This window comes from Erpetoichthys calabaricus, chromosome 9 (genome assembly GCF_900747795.2).
Source record: "Erpetoichthys calabaricus chromosome 9, fErpCal1.3, whole genome shotgun sequence".
Classification (NCBI taxonomy): domain Eukaryota; kingdom Metazoa; phylum Chordata; class Cladistia; order Polypteriformes; family Polypteridae; genus Erpetoichthys; species Erpetoichthys calabaricus.
This window is the reverse complement of record NC_041402.2, coordinates 18,885,085-18,907,965: the sequence shown is the minus strand read 5'-3', so window position 1 is coordinate 18,907,965 and position 22,881 is coordinate 18,885,085. Positions and strand designations below refer to the sequence as shown.

Below are 22,881 nucleotides of genomic sequence, written 5' to 3'. Positions count from 1 at the left end.
TGTCCTGCTATATCATCATGTCTGTACTGCATTTCCTTTAGAGCAGTGGTTCCCAAACTCAATCCTAGGGACCCCCTGTGGCTGCAGGTTTGTGTTCCTACTTTTGTTTTAAATTGGACTCCTGGGCTAATTAAGTGACCTGTTATTTCCCAAATTCTGTATTTTGAGAACAATATAGAAATTAGAAAACTAAGCTTGGTAATATTTATATAAATATATAATGGGAATGGTTATATATAAATGTACCAAGCAGTTATATAGGAATAATGTATTTTTTTTTCTTTTTAACAGTATTTTCATCTTGATTTTCATTCTACTTTTCAAGGTGTTCTAATTGTTTAATTAATCCATTATTTATTAATCAGTGGGTCTGACACTAAAGTAGTTGCAGCCTTTGATTATTCAGTGTTGTTTGCCAGCGTATCTGCTCTGCTTGTTTTTAATTTTATTTAATAGGATACAATGAAGGGAAAAAACTTCACAGAGAAAGGGCAAAATATAATGAAATCAACAAAAGAGAGTTAAGCATTTAAATCTATAAAAAAAAGCAGAAATATTTTTAAATGCCTTTTAAATGTAAAAATCATACTGTTGTGCTTTTGTGAATGTAGAATAAAAGAAAAATAATCCCAGCTAATTAAATGAGCTATCAGGTGTTGTCACTGATTAGGAATCTGGTTGGAACAAAAACCTGCAGCCACAGGGGGTCCCCAGGACCGAGTTTGGGTACCACTGCTCTAGACCCAGGGTATTCACATTCTGTGCCAGGAGTATTTTTACTCTTAGGGTAAATGAAAAGTTTCAAGCATATTATTGAAAAGAGATTAAAACAAGTTGTGGGCACTAGGGGGCACTGCAACTCCGCAAACACCTGACACAAATTCTTGGGCACAAGTCACAATAAACAAAAGGATTTTATTTGGAGCAAAACTCTTACATGAATAGTTTCCCACAACACAACCACACTCCGATTCAGCACACATCAATGCTCTATTTCTTCCTTTCTCTCTGTGACTCTTCCTCCGCTCCTCTCCGCAAGCTTCATCCTCTTCCCGACTCTGTCATCCCGTGTTAAGGCAGGCAGCTGTTTTTATGTAATTCCCAGAATTACTTCTGTTGTCCTTAAACTGTGGATCGGAAGCACTTCCAGGAGATGTTTGAGCTTGACCAAGAAAGGCTTGCTAGTCCCTTCAGCAAACCCCTGGCGGCACCCACGGAATCCAACAGGGCTGAGCTGACAAACTCCAATTCCCAAGATGCCCTGTGGGAATCCGTGGCAGATCTGTGGGAGATCTGCCATTTAGCGCTCTGGGGGAGACAAAAGCCTATGTAAGCTGTCTCCCTCCGTACTTCCAAGTTGAGTGAGTCCCGCCCCTCACAAAGTTTACTTCGTTTTCTTCATTCCTGGCTTCTGTTTTGCAGTTGAAGCAGTCAGAGCTGTTGTAACGCGGTCATTTGTTATTGGTCCTTTGTAGTTTTAATAATATGTTTTGGTAACAGTTCTATTTCTTTCACCATTTTGGATGTAATCGGCCGGCATCACTTCCTAATTCCTCAAAACCGACACTCATTTGTAGTTCTGGAAGTAATCTGCATACTTCACAATCTTTACATTGCAGCTGCAAGTGGTTGAGTTCATGGGGTTGGTTACAAAAAGCTGACCTTTTTTTAGCCAAGTTACTGTTATAGCTGTGGCTTTTCATTTCATAGATTTTGAAAAGCCACCACCTTCCTTGGCTTTACTAACCACCATCTGATTGTAGGATTTAGTTAAAAATTACGTGACTCTGGGAGTCTTTGCATTATTTACTTAAATGATATTTTCAGTGAGTATATCACATTTTTTTCACTTGTAAATTTTCATTATAAAAAAAAATCAGTTGACTTTATCAGTTTGCTTCTACAGTTACAGTGGATTCCAATCCCTTCACTTTCTGCACACTTTATTGTTTTGTAGATTTCATTTTCAATGGATAAATTAGCCATTTTTGCCCATCAGTCTACAGTCAATGACCCATAAGGACAAAGTGAAAACAGGTTTTCAGAAAGGTTTGCAAAAACTGGAATCTCTCGTTCAGAGAAGTCTTCAGATCCTTTGCTGTTGTACTCCAGATTGTTTTCTGGTGTCTCCAGTTTGCTGTAATTCTTCTCAAGATGTTTCTGGAACTTACTGAAGTCCACCTGTGGCAAAATAAATTGATTGAACATCGTTGAGAAAAGCACACACCTGGGTATATAAGGTCCCATAATTCATACCACAGGTTAGGACAAAAACTAAGCCATGAAGTCCAAAGACCTTTCTGTAGACCACTGTGATCAAGTTGTGGGGAAGCATAAATAGGGCAAGGGGATAAAACCACTGTGTCACCCTCATTGTGAAATGGAAGTAGTTTAGAACCAACAGAACTCTTCCTAGAGTTGACCATCCAGCCAAACTGAGTAACTGGACAAGAAGAGCCTTTGTCAGGGAGGTGACCACCAAGACAATGAACACACAAACAGAGCTTTAAAAGTCCTCTATTGATATGGGAGAATTTCTGAAAGACGACCGCCTCAGCCACACTCCATCAATCAAACGTTTACTGTAGAGCGGCCGACTCCAGCTTGAAGTTTGCCAGTCTGCATTTAATGGACTCTGAGATCATGAGGAAAACGATTCTCTGCCCTGATTAGTCAGATATTGGGCTCTTTGAACAGAACTCCAAGCACTATGTCTGGAGAAGACCAGAAACTGCAGAACATCAAGTTCAGAAAATCAAAATGCACCAACAAGGATGTACAAGTTCCTGTGCACCAAAATGATTGGATTGATGTCAAAATACAGTGCTACACACCTCAATGTCTTGCTTAATACCATCCCTATGGTGAAGCATGATGATGGCAGCATCATACTATGGGGCTGCTTCTCAGGGACAGGGACAGGGTGACTGGTCAGAATTGAGGAGAGGATGAATGCAGCCAAATGCAGAAAGGTCCTAGAAGAAAACCTGCTTCAGAGTGCAAGTGACCTCATACTGGGGCGACAGCACAACAATGGCCTAAAGCATACAACCAAGACAACACTGGAGTGGCAATCGGACAAGTTTATGACTGTCCTTGAGTGGCCAAACCAAAGCCCAGAGTTAAACCCCACAGAAGATCTGTACAGAGACCTGAAGATGACAGTTTATAGACACTTCTCATCCAATCTAGTGGCACGTAAGAGGATCTGGCAGGAAGAAAAGGATAAATTTGTTTTTTTTTTTCACCTGTATTATTATCATTCTTTAATTTAATATTATTTACTGTATCAGTATGCTGCTGCTGAAGAATGTGAATTTCCCATTGGGATTAATAAAGTATCTATCTATCTATCTATCTATCTATCTATCTATCTATCTATCTATCTATCTATCTATCTATCTATCTATCTATCTATCTATCTATCTATCTATCTATCTATCATACAAATGATGTAGTTCAAAGTGCTTTACAAGATAAAGAAAGAAAAGTTTATGAAAAATTAAAATATGAAAATAAGAATAAGATTAGGAAATACTAAATAAAGAATAAAGTAAGGCCAGAAGGACAGGAAGAACAAAAAAAAAAAAAAAACCTCCAGAGGGCTGGAGAAAAACAAAATCTGCAGGGGTCCCAAGGCCACGAGACCACCCAGCCCCCACTGGGTATTCTACCTAACATCAAAGATCTCAATCAGTCCTCATGGTTTTCAGGCTTCACATGGAAGAATTAGATGATGATGATGGTTATGTGGACGGGGGTTCAATTCATCAATGCAGGGACTGCATGGTGCCCTGATCAGGTGGTGGTGGCGCAGATCGCCAGGGTTACACTAAAATGAAGCTATGAGAAAGCATGTTAAACTAATGGGTTTTTAGCAGTTTTTTTAAGTGCCTGGCAAATACATACAATCATATGAAAATGTTTGGGAGCCCCTCTCAGCCTGCATAATAATTGACTCTACTTTCAACAAAAAAGATAACAGTGGTATGTCTTTCATTTCCTAGGGACATCTGAGTACTGGGGTGTTTTTGCAGATCAAAGATTTTTAGCGAAGCAGTATTTAGTTGTATGAAATGAAATCAAATGTGAAAAACTGGCTGTGCAAAAATGTGGGTCCCCTTGTAATTTTGCTGATTTGAATGCCTGTCACTGCTCAATGCTGATTACTTACAACACCAAATTGGTTGGATGAGCTCATTAAGCCTTGAACTTCATAGACAGGTGTGTCCAATCATGAGATATAAAGGTATTTAAGGTGGTAAATTGCAAGTTGTGCTTCCCTTTGACTCTCCCCTGAAGAGTGACAGCATGGGTCCTCAAAGCAACTCTCAAAAGATCTGAAAACAAAGATTGTTCAGTCTCATGGTTTAGGGGATGGCTACAAAAAGCTATCTCAGAGGTTTAAACTGTCAGTTTCAACTGTAAGGAATGGAATCAGGAAATGGAAGGCCACAGGCACAGTTGCTGTTAAACCCAGCAGGTCTAGTAGGCCAAGAAAAAAACAGGAGCGGCATATGCGCAGGATTGTGAGAATGGTTACAGACAACCCACAGATCACCTCCAAAGACCTGCAAGAACATCATGCTGCAGATGGTGTATCTGTACATCGTTCTACAATTCAGCACAATTTGCACAAAGAATATCTGTATGGCAGGGTGATGAGAAAGAAGCCCTTTCTGCACTCACACCACAAACAGAGTCGCTTGTTGTGTGCAAATGCTCATTAGACAAGCCAGATTCATTTTGGAACAAAGTGCTTTGGACTGATGAGACAAAAATGGAGTTATTTGGTCATAACAAAAAGCGCTTTGTATGGCGGAAGAAGAACACCGCATTCTAAAATAAACACCTGCTACCTTCTGTCAAATTTGGTGGGGGTTCCATCATGCTGTGGGGCTGTGTGGCTAGTTCAGGGACTGGGGCCCTTGTTAAAGTCGAGGGTCAGATGAATTCATCCATCCATCCATCCATTTTCCAACCCGCTGAATCCGAACACAGGGTCACGGGGGTCTGCTGGAGCCAATCCCAGCCAACACAGGGCACAAGGCAGGAAACAATCCTGGGCAGGGTGCCAACCCACCGCAGGACACACACAAACACACCCATACACCAAGCACACACTAGGGCCAATTTAGAATCGCCAATCCACCTAACCTGCATGTCTTTGGACTGTGGGAGGAAACCGGAGCGCCCGGAGGAAACCCACGCAGACACGGGGAGAACATGCAAACTCCACGCAGGGAGGACCCGGGAAGCGAACCCAGGTCCCCAGATCACCCAACTGCGAGGCAGCAGCGCTACCCACTGCGCCACCGTGCCGCCCCAGATGAATTCAACCCAATATAAACAAATTCTTCAGGATAATGTTCAAGCATCAGTCACAAAGTTGAAGTTACGCAGGGGTTGGATATTCCAACAAGACAATGACCCAAAACACAGTTCGAAATCTATAAAGGCATTCATGCAGAGGGAGAAGTACAATGTTCTGGAATGGCCGTCACAGTCCCCTGAATTGAATATCATCGAAAATCTATGGGATGATTTGAAGCAGGCTGTCCATGCTCGACAGCCATCAAATTGAACTGAACTGGAGAGATTTTGTATGAAGAATGGTCAGAAATACCTCCATCCAGAATCCAGACACTCATCAAAGGCTATAGGAGGACAGCGTCTAGAGGCTGTTAGACTTGAAAAGGAGGCTCAACTAAGTATTGATGTCATATCTCTGTTGGGGTGCTCAAATTTATGCACCTGTCTAATTTTGTTATGATGCATGTTGCATATTTTCTGTTAATCCAATAAACTTAATGTCACTGCTGAAATACTACTGTTTCCATAAGGCATGTCATATATTAAAAGGACATTGCTACTTTGAAAGCTCAGCCAATGAGAAACAAAAATCCAAAGAATTAAGAGGGGCTCCCAAACTTTTTCATATGACTGCATTTATCGGTCAGCTGTTCCAGAGTTTAAGGTGCATAACAACTGAGGGCCGCCTCATCACTACTTTTAAGTTTAGCTCTTGGAATTCTAAGTAGACACTCATTTGAAGATCTAAGGTTACGATATGGAGTGTAAGGTGGTAGGCATTCCAAAATATAGGCAGGAGCGAGATTGTTTAAGGCTTTGTAAACCATAAACAGTATTTTAAAGTCAATTCTAAATGGCACAGGTAACCAGTGTAGTGACATGAAAACTGGAGAGATGTGCTCAGATTTTCTTTTCCTAGTTAAGATTTTATCAGCTGCATTCTGCACTCGTGCAATCGATTGATGTCTTTTTTGGGTGGTCCTGAGAGGAGTGCGTTACAGTAATCTAGGCGACTAAAAACAAAAGCGTGAACTAATTTCTCAGTTGCAAAGTTATTAGGGATCTAACTTTTGCTATATTTCCTAAGTGAAAAAATGCTGTTCTAGCAATGTGATTAATATGTGATTTAAAATTACACCTAAATTCTTTACCTCTGTCTTGACTTTTAAGCCTAATGGATCAAGTCTATATCTAATATCCTCACTATATCCAATGTTGCCAATCACTAAGATTTCTGTTTTCTCCTTATTTATTTTGAGAAAATGACTACTCATCCATTCAGAAACATGAGTATGACATTGGGTCAGTGAACCAAGAGAGTCGGGGTCATCAGGCGTTATTGATAAATGAAGAGTGTTGTCAGCATAGCTATGGTAGCTCATGTTATGCCTTGAGATAATCTGACCTAATAAATTTGAAAACTTTTTCATTTTGTCATTATGGGATATTGAGCATAGATTGATGGTTTAAAATGGCACATTTATTCATTAAAATGAAATCTTCAACACAATGCATAAGTGAAGGTCTCTGAATACTTTCTGAATCCACTGTACTTCACATATATTGTAGAGAATACTTTGTCCTACTTCAGTTATGTTTTATTATAATGTTAAATTTTCAATTCTTCAATTTTGCTTTCTTTGATAATTCATTGTGTGAATGGTGGGCATAAACAAATACTATGGGGATCTCATATATATATATAAAGGTTTAAGGCTCAGTCTGGGTGTATACTGTATTGTATAAAAAGTGTGCTTTTAATTAGTGTATATTTTAAGTGATATAATGAATTACTCACTAGGGCGATGCAATTATGAACTTCAGATTGTCAGCTGAATCTTCATTAAAAATGATTGAGGAGGAGTTGCCTAATATTTTATTTCAAAGATGAGCTTAAACGTTTATCATACTGCCTACTTTTCCAGTATAATCCTCTCCCATTAAGGACTCATTTATTAAAGAAAACCTTCAAGGCAGTGACCACAATTTTGGGGCCTTTTTTGCATGACTTGCAATTTGAAAATTAAAACTTCAAATGCAGTAGTCATTCTGCTGAAACGAAGAGCCTGTTTTCTGTTAAGCTCTTTGGCTGTAAGTGTGCTGGATTTATGGAAATTGTGTATATTCTGAATTTGTTACATTTGTTCAATTTTTCAGCTTTGTTCGCTATGTTATATTTAACCAGGCTATTGGAATTCTCAATGAAAACTGATTGTTTTTGTAATATTGAAAATAATGGAAATAAAAGCAGTGGGAGCTTATAGCCATTCAATGTATGAACTTTCAATCCACAGTATCTATCATCTACTGCCTTACTTTCTTATACCAAGTGATAAGCAAAATAATTTGCATAAAGTGTTGCAAAAGTCTCGAGAAATTGAGTGAGGAGTCTGAGTGTGTGGGCTTGTGAGTGTCCTGATAAAAACCAAAATCCAGGCCTTTAATGACCTCTTAGCCATCAGCAGTGTGTCTGTGTACAGAGAGAGTGTTGACCTCGTCGAGAGGTTTACTTACCTCGGCAGTGACATTCATGTCTCTGGTGACTCTTCCTATGAAGTCAGTAGACGGATTGGGAGAGCATGGGGGGGTCATGAGGTCACTGGAAAGCGGTGTGTGGCGCTCCTGATATCTCTACAAAAGATGAAGGTCCAAGTCTTTAGAGTCTTGGTGCTTCCTGTCTTGCTATATGGTTGCGAGACATGGACGCTATCCAGTGACCTGAGATGAAGACTGGACTCCTTTGATACTGTGTCTCTCCGGAAAATCCTTGGTTTGACTTTGTGTTGCTCCCGGAGTCCCATTACCTGCAATGTGAGGGGGCGTCAGTTACGGCACTATGGCCACGTGGTGTGATTCCCAGAGGGTGATCCAGCTTTCAAGACCCTCATTGTTGAGGACCCGAGTGGCGGGACCAGGCCAAGGGGACGCCTACATAACACCTGGCTGTGGCACACAGAGGGCCATTTCCAGAGGGTGGGACTGGACTGCGTGTCTGCCTGGGGGTTGCCAACCAGGACCCAAAGCTGTTTCGTCATGTGATGGGTGTGGTAACTGCTGTACAACCTGTTGCAAAACTGACATTGAAATTCATTTTGTGTGCAATTTCGCAATTGTGAAATGTGAAGCTCACGTAACAAATTTTTGGAGGTTTAAATATTATTTTGGGTGGAATACAAGAAATACAGTATTTGCTCCTGTCAGGATTTTAATTAAAGAAAAGTCGAGATCACCATTACAAATAGCTTCACCTGCTGGACATCCTTTATTAGACCATGCTTGAGGGAGCTTGCCATGTGCGCTGGTCATTTCAGCAAAACAAAGCAAAGATCTTAACTTATTTAGGTGCATTAACACTAAACAGTCAAGAGACTCATTGGTTTGCTCTGATCAGCATGCAGATAAATGGTTAAATGTTTTAGCACACCAATATCTTTTGTGTATCTATAAGTTGCAAAAGTCTTTTCGACACACGTCTATATCTAAAGATGAATATCTTATATTTAAATTCTGATTAAGAGCACATGCAGTGGATTCAGAAAGTATTCTGACCACTTCAGTTTTTCCACATTTTGGCATGATGCAGCCTTGTGCTAAAATCATTTAAATACATTTTTCCCCATCAAGCAGCACTCAGTATCCCAGAATAGCAAAGCATAAACAGGATTTTAGAATTTTTTACAAGTTTATTACAAATAAAATACTAAAATAAGACACTGACACAAGTGTTCCGACTCTTTGCTCAATACTTACTGGATGCCCTGTCTCCAGCGATTATAGCCTGGAGTTTCCTTGGGTTATAACGTGACAGACTTCGTACACCTGGATTTGGGGATCTTCTTCTACTCCATTGGGCCCATCAGCAAGGCCCTTAACCTGCAATTGCTTCGTCATGGGTATGATGTTAATCTGCAACCAGCACCTGCAAGCAGGTCCTCCAACTTGCAGGGAAAACTTGGAGGTTGGTGGCAGGATTGACACTCCAGCTACCATAATAAAACCTCACACTGTTCCAGCGTGGTTCTGAGGCGTCACTTGCTGCACTTGGATCCCAATCCAGGTGGTTTGGTGTGTGGTGGGTGCGGCAACGTGCTATCAGTGCATGCTCCCCCCCAACCTTCTCCTCCCATTCTTTCCTGCAGATCCTCTCATGCTCTTTCAGGTTGGATGTAGACTGTTGGTGGACAGCTATTTTCAGATCACTTCAAAGATGTACGAATGGGTTCCATTCTGGGCCCAGGCTGGACAACTCAAGGACATCCTCAGAGTTGAGGGCTATTGTGTTATTGGAACGTGAACCTTCCACTCAGTGAAAAACAACACACACCATGATGCTGCCACCACCAAGCTTCACTGTTTGCATAATATTGCAAAGGTGATGAGTGATGTTTCCATCAAACCAGAGAATCTTGTCTCTCAAAATCCGAGAGTCCTTTAGGTGCCTTTTTGTAAACTCCAAGAGTGCTTCTGTGTCTTTTATTGTGTGACCACCCTGTCAGATTAGTGGAGTATTACAGTGATGGTTGCCCTTCTGGAAATTTCTCCCATCTCCATACAGCATTACTGGAGCTCAGCCAGAGTGACCATCAGGTTCTTGGTTATTTCTCTTACCATAGACCTTCTCTCAGAATTGCTCAGTTTGGCCTGGAGGTCAGCTCTCAGAAGAGTCGTGGTTGTCAAACTACTTTCATTTAAGAATTATGAAGGCAACTGTGCATTTGGGAACTTTCAATGTTATAGACATTTTTAGACTTCCCTAGATCTTTGCCTTGACACAGTCCTGTTTCCGAGCTCTGCAGACAATTCCTTATGACTTCATTGCTTGTTTTTTGCTCTGATATATATTGTCAGCCATACTGTATATAGACTGGTGTGTGCCTTTACTAAACAACATTTATTTCTATAACACATTGTCATACAAATGATGTAGCACAAAGTGCTTTACAAGATGAAGAAAGATTTATATGAAACAAAAATAAGATTAGGAAATGCTAAGTAACAAAGAATAAACTAAGGTCCGATGGCTGGGAGGACAGAAAAAACAAAACTCCAGAGGGCTGGGAAAAAAAACAAAATCTGCAGGGGTTCCAAAGCCACGAGACCAACTAGCCACCACTAGGCATTCTACCTAACATGAATGATCTCAATCAGGCCTCATAGTTTTCAGGCTTCATGTGAAAGAATTTGATGATGATGATGATGATGATAGTCATGCGGACATCTGCCCTTAAATCCATCAATGCAGGGACTGAATGGTGCTTAGAGTAGGTGGTCGCCACCACAGAAAACCAGAAAAAGAACAACAGAGAAAGTAGGAGTTAATAAGGATTGCAGAGCCATGATAGAAATGATAATTCAATGCACATACAGAATATCAGGGTTATACTAAAATGAAGCCATGAGAAAGTCATGTTAAACTAATGGGGTTTTTAGCAGTTTTTAACAGTGCTCCATTGTATTAGTCTGGCGAATTTCTGTCGGTCAGCTGTTCCAGATTTTAGGTGCATAACAGCAGAAAGGGGCCTCACCACTTCTTTAAAGTTAAGCTCTCGGAATTCTAAGCAGATACTCATTTGAAGATCTAAGGTTACGATTTGGAGTGTAAGGTGTAAGACATTCCGAAATATGAGATGGAGCGAGATTATTTAAGGCTTTGTACACTATAAGCAGGATTTTAAAGTCAATTCTAAATGGCACAGGTAACCAGTGTAGTGACATCAAAACTGGTGTTAAGATTCTGGCAGCTGCATTCTGCACTCGTTGTTACTGACAGATGTCTTCAATTGAATTGAAAACAGGTGGACTCCAAACAAGGAGTAGAAACATCTCAATGACGATCAATAGAATGGGATGCTCCTGAGCCAACTATCATACTGTCATAGCAAAGGAGCCAAATACTTGTAACTATGTGATATATCACTTTTTTATTTTTAAAAAGTGTGCGAAAATTTCTGTAATCCTGTTTTCACATTGATATTGTGGGGTATTCAGGGCTGCTTCATGTGGGGTAAAATGAATTTAATTGATTTTAGCACACAGCTGCAACATAAAAAAATGTTAAAAACAAGTAATACTTTCTGAATCCACAGCATAATATTGTATATAATTTTATTTACAGTGTGAAAGGCGCTATATAGGCACCCGACCTGACACAGGCACGTATAAAAATCAAAGAAAAATGGACTTTTATTTTTCTTCAGCCGTGGGGCACGTATTCCTCGTGTCCCACCAGCTCAACACAGCCCAGCACAAGCATACCAAAGTGAAACAGACACAACAAAATTCTTCTTCTTCTTCTTCTTCTTCTTCTTCTTCTTCTTCTTCTTCTTCTTCTTCTTCTTCTTCTTCTTCTTCTTCTTCTTCCTCCCGACTCTGGCACCTAGAGTAGTGGCTGCAGGCTCCTTTTATAACACCCCCGGAAGTGCTCCAGGTGCTCGTTGACCTACTTCAGGTGGCACTTCTGGGTGTGGCTGCAGCCCAGCCCACACAGGCTCGTTAAGCCATGCAGCTCCCCCTAGCAGTGGCCATGGAGCCCAACAGGGTTGAGCTCCAGTGTTCCACCACTGTGGCCACGATGCAACCCAGGGGGGCTGCCACCAAGTGTCCCAGGAAAAGTAGGGTGTAGCCCATGGGTGTTCCCCCGGATCCAGTGTGAAAGGGGTGTCCCAGCCGGGTATGGGTGTATTCTTCAATAAGGGCGCGCACAAAAAGGCGAGCTTCAAAAGGGTGACCTCAATTGGGCGCGGCGAATAAAGGCGCACATAAATAAAGGCGAGTTTCAAAAGGGCGACCTCAATTGGGCGCGGCAAATAAAGGCGCGCGTAAATAAAGGCGAGCTTCAAAAGGGCGACCTCAATTGGGCGCAATGTGTAGCCTTCGACTACGAGTAGATCTGCACCTTTGTTGCTCTTCACATAGTCCAGAGCCATTTGAACTAAATTATCTACGAACGCCTTTATTCGCCACGCTCAATTGAGGTCGCCCTTTTGAAGCTCGCCTTTATTTACGCACGCCTTTATTCGCCGCGCCCAATTGAGGTCGCCCTTTTGAAGCTCGCCTTTTTGTGCACACCCTTATTGAATAGAACCGGGTATGAGGCCTGGCCGTCCGCCACAACAGCTATGTGCCGCATAACATTCATTCAGGCAATGTCCGAGGGTATGTATGTTCATGGTACCAAAAGATTAAAATGCAGTTCAGAAATCCCAATCAGAGAACAGGACTTAGAGGATGTACGTGGATTTAGCAAACGCAGCAGCTTCCCACACACAACATGTTTCTTGTATACAAAGCGACTGCTTTGTCCATACTCTACTGTTCTTTCGATGATTGTGAACTTTCCCTACTTACAAATAAAAAGTTTACCATATAACAGTGTATGCTTCGACTTGTAGGCAGCAGCACCCAATCTCGCATATCACGTGTCTCTGGATCGTTGTAGCGTTATCTATCTGTATTTTCTCAAAACAGGTGCACTACAGCATCCCGTATTGCTTTTCTAAGTACTATACAGTATACTGTATAACATAGTGTTTGTACCACATCCAAATCACATAAAGTCCTGTTTCATTGAACATGTCATGCATGTTAAGCGGTGCATACCTGTATACTGCATTCTATGTATTTATCTTTTAATTGGTTCTCAAACACTATTCTGACGAGACACGGTAGTGAGAATTTCATTTTATTATGAGTACATGAAAATATACCTGAACTTAAAAAGTAAGAAAGTTGTGAGGGATGACCCGGTGCCCTAGACAATGTAGACCCCTCTCCCTTGCCTGACCACAAGGCCTTGATAATGGAAGGTCAGGGAGATTATAACAGTATCTCATTTCTGTGTCAGGACCAGGGTGTCAAAGGACATTACAGTGGCTACAACCACTTAGCAACACCCGAGATGGACTTGGGCTGAGTGGGTGACAGCCTGCTATGGACGGATCGTCCCCCTTTGCACTGGGTGGCAGACCCCATTATGGAAGCCTACAGGGCAGCATGGGAGTTGTGGTTCCATGGTTCTGCCCTGTGAGGTTCTGTGTGGGCCTCCGGGGGAGCTGTCGGATAGTAACATTACTAGGACCTCTGTAGCCTTGCCAGACCCAGAAGTGCTTCTAGGATACAACTGATTAAGCACTGGAAGTATTCCTGGGTCCGGAGTTAAATTAGAGAGCTCCACTCGGCTTAGGGAGTTGGAGTCAGGAGAGGAGCTGAACAACACTCCCCCGGGAGAAGTGGAGGAAAACAGAAGGAGCAAAGAGACTGACTGCTGGTATTATGGGGCTCTACTGAAGTCCACATGACCATCATCATCAACTTCTTCCATGTGAACTCTGAATACAATGAGGACTGATTGTGAGGTCATTGCTGTTGGGTAGAATGCCTACAGGGGGCTGGGTGGTCTTGTGGCCTTTGAACCCCTGCAGATTTTTTTTTTCTCCAGCCATTTGGAGTTTTTTTTTTCTGTCCTCCCTGGCCATTGGAACTTACTTTTGTTAGTGTTCTCTAATTCTATTTTCTCATTTATTTAGTCTTTTTTTTCTTTCATCATCATGTAAAGCACTTTGAGCTATATCATTTGTATGAAAATGTGATATATAAATAAATGTTATTGTTGTTGTTATTGTGTTATGTGTGACCTACAACAACAATGAAGGAAGGAAGTCTTCAATAAAATAAAATTTAAAAGTAAATAAACGTACTGGATTTGTGTAATTGTGTCTGGCTGGGGTTTGGGGTGCTAGAATGCCAACTAGTGGCCACAAAGTACAAATCTATTATTTTCTTTAATACCAGGTTTACTCTCATTGCACTGGACAGCAGAGGGAGACGATCAGAATCGAGTTTTGTCTCAGTCCGAACGTCATGCCCAATGGTATCAGACAACAAAGCTGAAGGTGAGAAAGATTTCATTTGATTAATTGTGCTTCATTTAACTTGTTTCATTTTCTGGATATCATAAGCTTCACAAAAACATTTTTTATATAGTTTTTGTTTACTAAAAAGTTGAAAATGTAAGTATGGCATAACATTCAGGTGCATTTGGACACTTTGTTAAAGTTTGAAATTCAATATTCAATAATACTTTCAACGAAAGTACACCGCACTGTATGCAAAATTAAACTTTCCCAACAAGTTGGTTCATAAGGACAGACAGATACAGTACAGTATGTCAATCAGAGTTTGTGCTTTTTTGCATTATACACAACTGTATCTCTACTACTGTCTGGATTTAGTAATTTGTAGTAATCAGGATAGAATTGAGGGTGTAGAGGTGATTGAACCACTAGGGTCACGTGACCATAATGTAATGCAATTCTCAGTATTTTGTAAGAGTGCAGATGCAAAGACTAAAATTGTTAAGTTGAACTTTGGTAGGGCTAATTTTGAGCAGATGCGACAATGTCTAAGTAGGATACACTGGGGTAAGCTTTTAAGTGTACATACAGTCGAGGAGCAGTGGAACAGGTTTAAAAATGTTTTACATGTAATGCAGGACAGATACAGACCTAAATTTGGAATTAATAGGAAACTAAAAAAAACCCCACGGTGGATTAATAAAGATTTAAAAAAGAAGTTGCGAAGGAAAAAACTGCTTTATAAGGCATATAAGACTAATGACTGCAAAGTGAATCGTAGAGCATATGAGAACATGAGGGCAACCATCAAGAAGGATATTAGGGATATTAGGCTAAAAGACAGTTGGAGAGGAATATAGCAGATAAGGCGAAAGACGACCCTAAGAGATTCTTTCAGTATTTTAGTAGTAAAAGAACAGTCAAGGAGGAGGTCAAGTGCATCAGAAATATTAAAGGGGAATTAAAAGATACAGACAGTGAAATAGCGGATGCCCTAAGCGTACATTTTTCTGAGGTGTTTACAACTGAGCAAGTGGATAACCTCCCAGAGGTAACAGGGACTACTAAGGAGTTACTGAGGGATTTGGAAATTTAAAAGGGAGAAGTGCTGCTCAGATTAAATAAGATGAAATAAAACAAATCACCAGGATCAGATAATATTTACCCTCGAGTTCTTAAGGAGGCTAGTGAGTACAGATATAAACTCTTGACACATATTTTTAGGAATTCACTGTGCACTGGAGAGATTCCGAAGGACTGGAAAATGGCAAATATCATCCCATTATATAAAAAAGGGTGAGAAGGCAGATCCAAGCACCTATAGGCCAGTAAGCTTAATATGCATCACAGGAAAATTAATGGAAGGAATTATTAAGGATAAGTTTGAGCAACACCTGGCAAGGTCAGGAGTTATTAGGAACAGTCAGCATGGGGTCAGAAGAGGGAGGTCGTGTTTTACTAACATGCTGGAATTCTATGAGGAGGCAACATTTGTGAATGTGAAATGTGACTTTCCCCTTGGGATTAATAAAGTATCTATCTATCTATCTATCTATCTATCTATCTATCTATCTATCTATCTATCTATCTATCTATCTATCTATCTATCTATCTATCTATCTATCTATCTATCTATCTATCTATCAAAAAGATATGATCAAAATGGAGCATATGATATTATTTATCTGGACTTTCAGAAAGCATTTGATAAGGTGCCACATGAGAGGTTGATCATCAAATTAAAAGAAGTGGGAGTTCAGGGTGATGTTTTTAGATGGGGGCAGAATTGGCTCAGACACAGGAAACAGAGGGTGATGGTGCGAGGAACCTCATCAGAAGTGGACGATGTTAAGAGTAGTGACCAGCAGGGGTCAGTGCTCTGGCCGCTGCTATTTTTAATATATATATAAATGATTTAGATAGGAATATAAGTAACAAGCTGGTTAAGTTTGCAGATGATACCAAGATAGGTGGATTAGCAGATAATTTGGAATCCATTATATCATTACAGAAGGACTTGGATAGCTTACAGGCTTGGGCAGATTTGTGGCAGATGAAATTTAATGTCAGTAAATGTAAAATATTACACATAGGAAGTAAATATGTTAGGTTTGAATACACAGTGGGTGGTCGGAAAATCGAGAGTACACCTTATGAGAAGGATTTAGGAGTCATAGTGGACTCTAAGCTATCGACTTCCCGACAGTGTTCAGAAGCCATATAGAAGACTAACAGAATGTTAGGTTATATAGCACAATGTGTGGAGTACAAGTCACAGGAGGTTCTGCTCAACCTTTATAATGCACCGGTGAGGCCTCATCTTGAGTACTGGGTGCAGTTTTGGTCTCCAGGCTACAAAAAGGACATAGCAGCACTCGAAAATGTCCAGACAGGAGCGACTAGGCTGATTTCAGGGCTACAGAGGTTGAATTATGAGGAAAGATTAAAAGAGCTGAGCCTTTACAGTTTAAGCAAAAGAAGATTAAGAGGTGACATGATTGAAGTGTTTAAAATTATGAAGGGAATTAGTACAGTGGATCGAGACTGTTATTTTAAAATGAGTTCACCAAGAACATGGGGACACAGTTGGAAACTTGTTAAGGGTAAATTTCGCACAAACATTAGGAAGTTTTTCTTTACACAAAGAAAGATAGACACTTGGAATAAGCTACCAAGTAGTGTGATAGACAGTAAGACTTTGGGGACTTTCAAAACTCGACTTGATGTTTTTTTGGAACAAATAAGTGGATAGGACTAGCAGGCTTTGTTGGGCTGAATGGCCTGTTCACGTCTAGAGTGTTCTAATGTTCTAATGTACTAGCTTGACCAATTATAATTCTTAAAAATGTTGTGTTATGTAGTTTGCTGACCCTTCTTTTGAATTAATCAGTATATTATCTTTCACTTACAGAACTTGCAGAAAAAGTTTATAACTTATACAATGGCTATACAAGTGGAAAGGAGCAGCAGACTGCCTACAACACTCTAATGGAGATTTCACCTTCCATGCTCTACAGAGTCCAACATCATTATAATTCACTCTATGAAAAGTTTGGTGACTTTGTGTGGCGCAGTGAAGATGAACTGGGACCAAGGTAACTGAAATGTTCAAACCTACACCACAGGGGTCTCCTTTTAACGTATCCTGAAGTCAGTTGATTGAGTTGCCCCATGGGACATCCTGAGACTTTGCAGGATCTCCCCCTGAAGTTGCTGGATATCATGACTGGCCTGTACGCTAGTACTGTGAGTGCTGTGCAGAGTGGATGCAGAACCTCTGCGTTTTTTCCAGTTGATTCTGGGGTTCATCAGGGATGTGTTTTCGCTCCTACTCTGTTCAGTGCTTGCATGGAGTGGGTGTTGGGCAGGGTGGTGGGGTCCAGCGGCTGTGGGGCGTCTGTTGGTGTCTGTTGGTGATTCACTGATCTTGACTTTACTGATGATGCTATACTGTATTTCCCCAATGATAGGCCACGGCTTATACATTAATTTTACAAACCTGCGTATTGGGGCGGCCTATCTAAAAACATTTCAGTCGCTATTCCTCATGCCTTCATTTTGATGGCTATTGTTGAAACTATCTGATTATCCTCATGCTGCGCGAGAATCCATTCTTTAAGTCGCTTCTCTAAGTTTGGCCAATTTGCTTTACTTGTACGCCTTGCACACCTACGTGGCGGAAGCGTGTGCAAAGCTTCCTAATCTTTCCGCCAATTTCTCACTTGTTTGTCATCTACTTCAAAGTGACGTCCAGCTGAACAATTGCCATTTTCTTTCGCAAAAGCAACAACCTGGAGCTTAAATTCTGCAGTGTAGGACTTGCGTTGCTGCATGATATCGGTAAGTGCAAAACTTTATCAATTTAATTGTTCACACTCAACTATAATGTCACTATAGAGTTGCAAAGGCCTACAGGGGAGTACCAAATTAGATGCTTTTACTTCAGATTGGCAAATTCAGCAACGCTGTGGCTAATAACAGAGGGCGGCTTATCTTAAAATTTTAAAACATAAATGAGCATTTTCTGCGGCTTATAGAATGGGGTGGCCTATAATGTGGGGTGGCTTATCGTTGGGGAAATACGGTAATCTTTGCAGAGTCAATGGAGGCTCTGATTGGGGCTCTCGAGAGACTGAGTGAGGAGTCTGAGTGTCTGGGCTTGCGAGTGTCCTGGATAAAAACCAAGATCCAGGCCTTTAATGACCTCTTGGGCACAGCCATCAGCAGAGTGTCAACCACGTCGAGAGGTTTATGTACCTCAGTAGTGACATCTATATCTCTGGAGACTCCTTCAATGAAGTCAGTAGACGGATTGGGAGAGCATGGGAAGGTCATGTGGTCGCTGGAAAGGGCTATGTGGCGCTCCTGATATCTCTGCAAAAGGACGAAAGTCCAAGCCTTTAGAGTCCTGGTGATCCCTGTTTTGCTATATGATTGCGAGACATGGAGATGAAGATTGGACTCTTTCAGTACTGTGGCTCTTCAGAGAATCTTTGGGTAACGTGGTTGCTCATGGAGTCCCAAATGAGGCACATTATCTGCATTCTGAGGGAGCGTCAGTTACGGCACTATGGCCATGTGGTGTGATTCCCTGAGGTTGATCAAGCTCCCAGGATCCTCATTGCTGAGTACCTGAGTGGCTGGCCAAGGGGATACCCACATAACACCTGGATGGCAGCAGATGTTGCTCCAAAATTTATACGGCACATATCTTTCTGCATTATTGGTGCCCTCACAGATGTACGAGTTACCCATGACATGGGCAATGATACACTGGCTTTTAGACCTAACACTGATAACAGCTTCAGTGACCCTATTCTTCTTTGGCCTGGAGAACAGCAACAGCTGGTTTTTCCAAAAAATATCTGAAGTGTTGACTCTTTGGACCATAAAACAACTTTCTACTGTGCTACCGTCCATCTCGGAAAAGGCCGAGCCCAGAAAAGTCAGCAGCTCTTTGTAGACAGTGTTGATGCAGGGCTTCTGCTTTGCATTGTCTTACCTTGCATCACTGGATGCAGTGGCAAATAATGTTGACTGACAAAGGTTTACTGTAGTATTTCTGAGCCCATGTCATGATATCCATTCAGACACGGGCGTCTAAGAGATCGGAGATCACACGCATTCAGAAGTGGTCTTCAGTCTTGCCCTTTAAGCAACAAGATTTGACCAGAATCTTGTAATTATATTGTACAGTGCCAAGGATAAAATGTCCAAAATCCATCATTTCTCAAAGTGCAGGATTATTCATTGACAAATTGGTGAGTCTTGATCCATTCTTGCACTTAACATGATGGAGAACACGATTATATTACATGTTTCACATCACCCTGTTATTTCAACTTGTCATCATTCTTAATCCTAAAGTACTCCACCTTTTTAGAATGTGTTGCAGGCCACAATCCACCTTAATAAAAGGTTAAGTGTCTGTGAGTCTGTCTGTGAGTTCATCCAGTTGTTATGTCTCTGTCATTCCAACAGATGATGCATCACAAACATTTTTAGTAATAAAATGCATTGAATTTGTCATTTCAACAGATGGTACATGACAAACATTAACACTGCTTCTACGAATGCCATACCAAATGGCATATAACAGAGACATCTGCATTGCAAGGCACACTGCAAATGTTTACACTGAGGTCTGCGTTGATTATTTAGATTTCAGCTCTTCTTAGAAAGGTAGCAAGTTTCAGAATAAACATATATAAATATATATCTTCAAAAAACTATGCAGCTGATTAGGTAAAACATGAAATACTTTTTGTATTTTTTGTTTGAATACAAGTCAAAGTAAATTTACAAATCACTCCTTTTTGTTTTTTGAGCATTTTCCAACTTTTTTGTAATTGGAATTGGACTTTTTTTGGAATTACACTGTAAATGCAGACTTGGGTTCATGCTTAGTATGTGTTATTTCTCAGTGTTATATTAATATTCAAATGCAGATGACCTCAGTTTATTAGAACTGAAATTTCACACTATTACATGATTACATGATTAGATTGCGCAAGAAAGAAGTTCCATTTATAACAGGCTAGTCTTTTTTTTTCTTTATGATTATTGTTAAGTAATTAAATTGGCCAAAATCCTAACTATGCTGCAGTTAATTGGAAAACATGTGTAAAGTAAGAAGATAAAAAATCTTTCAGTCTAACTCTCTTCATTTGTAATATACTACATGATTTCTTTATATGCATTATGTTTCATTTAAAAATTATTTAAAGCTCTGCAGAAAGACCAGTATTTAAACAGCTACGTCTTAGTATAAATCTGTGTGTTGGGCTACATCTGGAACTATTCAATTTTGTCAGCAGTCCACAATAATGAAGATTATGAATTATAAGTCTGGAGCACTTTACCAAAGTTATCTCTCTCTCAAAGAGCATTTTGTAGTTATCATGGTTCATCTTTTTTAATTAGGCTCCACTTAGTGTTTAACTGCCATTACTACTAAGGTGCTGCTGCCAATCACAGCGCAGTCACCTGAGGACAAATAAAAGTAGAGAATCTAGTCACTCTCTCTCTCTCTCTCTCTCTCTCTCTCTCTCTCTCTCTCTCTCTCTCTCTCTCTCTCTCTCTATATATATATATATATATATATATATATATATATATATATAAAATCCAACGTCTGTCTGTCTGCTTTCACGAGAGAACTACTTAACGGATTTAGATCGTTTTTTTCTAGAATTTGCTTGAACATTCCGTTTGATTTTGCGACTTCTCTCATCTCGCTAAGTATCATAGTTCACTTGCAGTAATTATTTTTTTGCGTGAATACGAGAGAGATGCAGCGTGTCGAGGGGATGGGGGCAGGGCCCACCTCACTTACGCGCCAGCCTCGGGGTATATCTTACATCCGCTTAGTTAGCGAACGAGTGAACTACTTAATAGATTTAGATCGGGTTTTTTTCTATAATTTGATTGAACATTCTGGTTAATTTTGCAACTTCTCTCATCGCACTAAGAATCATAGTTTGCTTGTAGGAGCGATAAATTCGTGCTAATCCAAGACACAGGCTGCTGGCTGAGGTGATGGGGAAGCGTGACGTCAGGAGTGGGGAGTTGGTCTACCTCTGTGTTTTGGAGCGTAACTTGCCTCTGCTTAGCTAGTGATACCTTTTTGTTTATTGATTTTTTAAATTTGTCCTGTTTTACTACGACAAGGGCTGAGCTGCGGGGAACGGCTAGTATATATAAATATATATTGAGTTGGAGCCACATGGTTGGTTGTTTGAATCATGCTATTTCCAGTAACAAGCTGATTAAGCTAATAGAGTGACCATTAAGTGCATGTATACAAATAACGCAGATGCCAGTGTAGCCAGTCCTCGCTCTGCCACTGTACTCTACTCATGGCTTCTACTTTGCATTATGTTTAAATGAAACCTGAAAGACCTCACTAGAGTCACATTGGTATTTGAAAACTTTTTTTTCACTGAGGTAGCCGACATCCCTGAATAAGAAGACAACAAAAACAATAATTAAAAGCAGTCAGCTTCTTGTTTCTTCTCCGCCAAACTTGCGGCTGTAATACATTAGTTTAGCAAGCCGCAATATATTTAAATGCTGTATACATTAATATCATATACACATCACAATATACAAAAATATTGTTATATCAAAAATAATAATAAATGTAGTGTGGCATTGTGGTAGCGTTGCTGCCTTGCAGTTCGGAAACCATTGTTCACATCCTGGGTGCTTCCTGCATGGAGTTTGCATGTTCTTCCTTTGTCTGTGTGAGTTTCCTCCAAATGCTCCAGTTTCCTCCAACCATCCAAAGATATGCAGGTGTGGTGGAGTGGCATTGTTAAACTATCCCTAGTGTGTGTGTGTGTGTGCGTGTGTGTGTGCGTGCGCGTGCGTGTGTGTGTGTTCAACATAGTAATCACTGGTGTTGTTCCTGCCTTGCTTGCTATGATTGCTGGGATAGGCTCCAACATTGCCCTGGATAAGCAGGTTAAGAAGATAGGAAGATGGATGGATTGATGCTAATAAATCTGTTTTAACAACAAAAGAGCCTACCTGCATAAGAGGACATAAAAAAAAAATACATACTGTATAATTAAAAGTACTCTGCCTCTCGTTACTTGTAATCGCTGCACACACATGACATAGAAAAGAAAGAAAGGGCAACTTATTACAGATAAGCTTAACATAGGCATTTAACACTACATCATCTTACTCATTCTTTAAAACTATATACTGTACAAAGCTCTGTCTTAAAAAAATTAACAGGTCCATTAAGGAAACATATTACAGCAGAACACAGACAAGAGCACCTTGGAGTGACTGAGAAGAAGGTGCAAGAAACTCACAAATAATGCCAAAGATCAGCCATAATAAAAACTAAATACAAAATAAAAATAATTGAAAATAATTTTAGCAAAAGATAAATTGAATACAAATAACCAGACGAGGGATTTTAGATGAAATGAAGTAGGGCAACATTTTTTTTCAATAGCATATTCTCATACAAGGAACGTAGCTCAAAATGCTTTACTAGATGTCAAAGAAAAGAAACGCAGATAAAAAAAGAATCCATCCATCCATCCATTTTCCAACCCGCTAAATCCGAACACAGGGTCACGGGGGTCTGCTGGAGCCAATCCCAGCCAACACAGGGCACAAGGCAGGGAACCAATCCTGTGCAGTGTCCCAACCCACCGCAGGACACACACAAACACACACACCCACACACCAAGCATAC

The 22,881-nt window shown here is 40.5% G+C and overlaps 1 protein-coding gene across 3 annotated transcripts in view; it reads left to right on the top strand.

Annotated features, from left to right (window-relative positions):
• The window catches only part of LOC114657387 (astrotactin-2-like), a 2,479,169-nt gene that overhangs the window by 2,387,153 nt on the left and 69,135 nt on the right, over positions 1 to 22,881 (top strand). For all 3 annotated transcript variants that reach the window (XM_028809185.2, XM_051931934.1, XM_028809183.2), the window contains 2 exons: positions 14,104 to 14,204; positions 17,077 to 17,260. In XM_028809185.2, the coding sequence (XP_028665018.1) occupies positions 14,104 to 14,204; positions 17,077 to 17,260 (285 nt within the window). The remainder of the gene's footprint in view (positions 1 to 14,103; positions 14,205 to 17,076; positions 17,261 to 22,881) is intronic.